At 37.3% G+C, this 1,901-nt stretch overlaps 1 protein-coding gene across 1 annotated transcript; it reads right to left on the bottom strand.

The window, feature by feature from the left end:
* Positions 1–293: 293 nt before the first annotated feature.
* On the bottom strand, positions 294–1,274 carry LOC139841784 (uncharacterized). Its single transcript, XM_071831985.1, has 2 exons — positions 1,256–1,274; positions 294–1,024 (listed from the first exon to the last, which is right to left on the bottom strand). The coding sequence occupies exons 1-2, from the start codon at positions 1,272–1,274 to the stop codon at positions 294–296; spliced, it is 750 nt and encodes a 249-aa protein (XP_071688086.1).
* Positions 1,275–1,901: the final 627 nt, after the last annotated feature.

Raw genomic sequence — 1,901 nt, 5'->3', positions numbered from 1 at the left:
ATTGCAACAACCAAAAATTTTGCATTTTCTACACTTCTTGGGAAGGGGCCTACTATGTCAATTGCCCATTTACAAAATGGCCATGCCGATGATAATGAAATTAAATCATACTTGGGTAAACGCTGTACGTTTCCATGCCGATGGTAGGCATCACATGTCTGAATTACGTCTGCTGTATCTTTGTAAATTGACTGCCAATAATACCCTTGTCGCATAATTCGTCCAACTATAGTTCTATAACCGGAATGTTGTGCACATAATCCCTCATGCATTTCCTTGACTACATCAATTGCTTACTGTGGTGTTAAACACCTTAAATTTGGTCCATTGAAGGATTTTCTATAAAGTATTCCGTTTTCCAGGAGGTAAAGTGGAGCACTAACTCTTATCCGTCTTGCTTCCATGGTATCTGTTGGCAGTATTCCATCCTGCAAATATTTCACATAGGGGGTTATCCAACATGATTCCCTTTCTTCAACTATTGCAACCACTACCTTTTCATCAACCGATTTATCTTTTAAGACCTCCACCAAAACTTTCTTGTGCAAATGATCAAATGTTAATGTTGCTAATTTGCTCAAAACATCTGCCTTCTTGTTTTTATTTCTTGGTATCTGCACGACCTCTAAGGTCTCGAAATATTTTGATATTTTATCAACTAATTGCAAATACTGTTTCATAGAGACATCTTTAGCTTCAAACCCTCCATTAACCTGTTGTGCCACAATTTGAGAATCAACATATGCACGCAAATGTTTTATCCCCATTTCCGATGCTATGCGGAGGCCGGAAAGCAATGCTTCATATTCTGCTTCATTATTAGATGCATAGAAACTAAACCTCAATGCATACGTATGCTCCTCACCTTCTGGACTAGTAAGTACTAACCCTGCACCAACACCTTCCTCACTTGATGCACCATCAGTGTGCAACTCCCAAACATGATTACTAGCTGTAATGTTTGGCAAATGATCGACCTTTTCTGTTGTTTCTAATAAAAAATCTGCCAAAATTTGACCTTTGACTGCATGTCGAGGCAAAAAATTTATTTCATATTCTCCCAATTCAATTGCTCATTTTGCTAGTCGTCCTGATGACTCTGGATTTCTCAAAATATGTTTTATCGGCTGGTCTGTCATTACCAGGATTGAATGTGCCTGAAAATATCGTCTGAGTCGCCTAGCTGTGTGTGTTAAAGCATACACGAATTTTTCAATTGGTGGATATTTAACTTCACTCTGTTGCAATACTTTACTGACAAAGTATATAGGCATTTGTATTCCCTTTCGCTCTGCGATCAAGACCGAACTGATGGCCTCTGCGGAAGCAGCCAAATACAATATTAACGTTTCTCCTTCTATTGGTGCAGTTAAAGTAGGTAATTCTTTCAAGAGTTGCTTAATATCCTAAAAAGCTTTTTCTGCTTCCTCTGTCCACTTAAAATCTTTTTTGTTCAAACAGCTTTTTAAAACCTTCATAAATGGTAATGATCGATCTGCCGCTCTTGATAGAAACCTTGTTAAAGCTGCCAATCTTCCATTCAGGCTTTAAACTTCTTTCTTTGTTTTAGGAGATACCATATTTTCAATTGCTTGAATCTTTTTTGGATTAGCCTTGATTCCTCTCTCTGTAACAATATAACCTAAGAATTTACCTTCTTCTACACCAAAAGTGCACTTCTTAGGATTCAATTTCATATTGACCTTTCGTAATGATTCAAACGTTTCAAGAGTATCTCTGAGCATACTGTCTTCTGTATGGCTCTTGATAACAATGTCATCAACATAGGCTTCTACATTTTTACCTATTTGATCTTTAAATGCTTTATCAATTACGCGCTGGTAAGTTGCCCCTGCATTCTTTAATCCGAAAGGCATCATGATATAGCAGAAAATTCCATC

This window comes from Rutidosis leptorrhynchoides, chromosome 4 (assembly GCF_046630445.1).
Source record: "Rutidosis leptorrhynchoides isolate AG116_Rl617_1_P2 chromosome 4, CSIRO_AGI_Rlap_v1, whole genome shotgun sequence".
In the NCBI taxonomy this organism is placed as follows: Eukaryota; Viridiplantae; Streptophyta; class Magnoliopsida; order Asterales; family Asteraceae; genus Rutidosis; species Rutidosis leptorrhynchoides.
The sequence above is the reverse complement of the archived record's forward strand: the minus strand, read 5'-3'. Positions and strand labels throughout refer to the sequence as shown.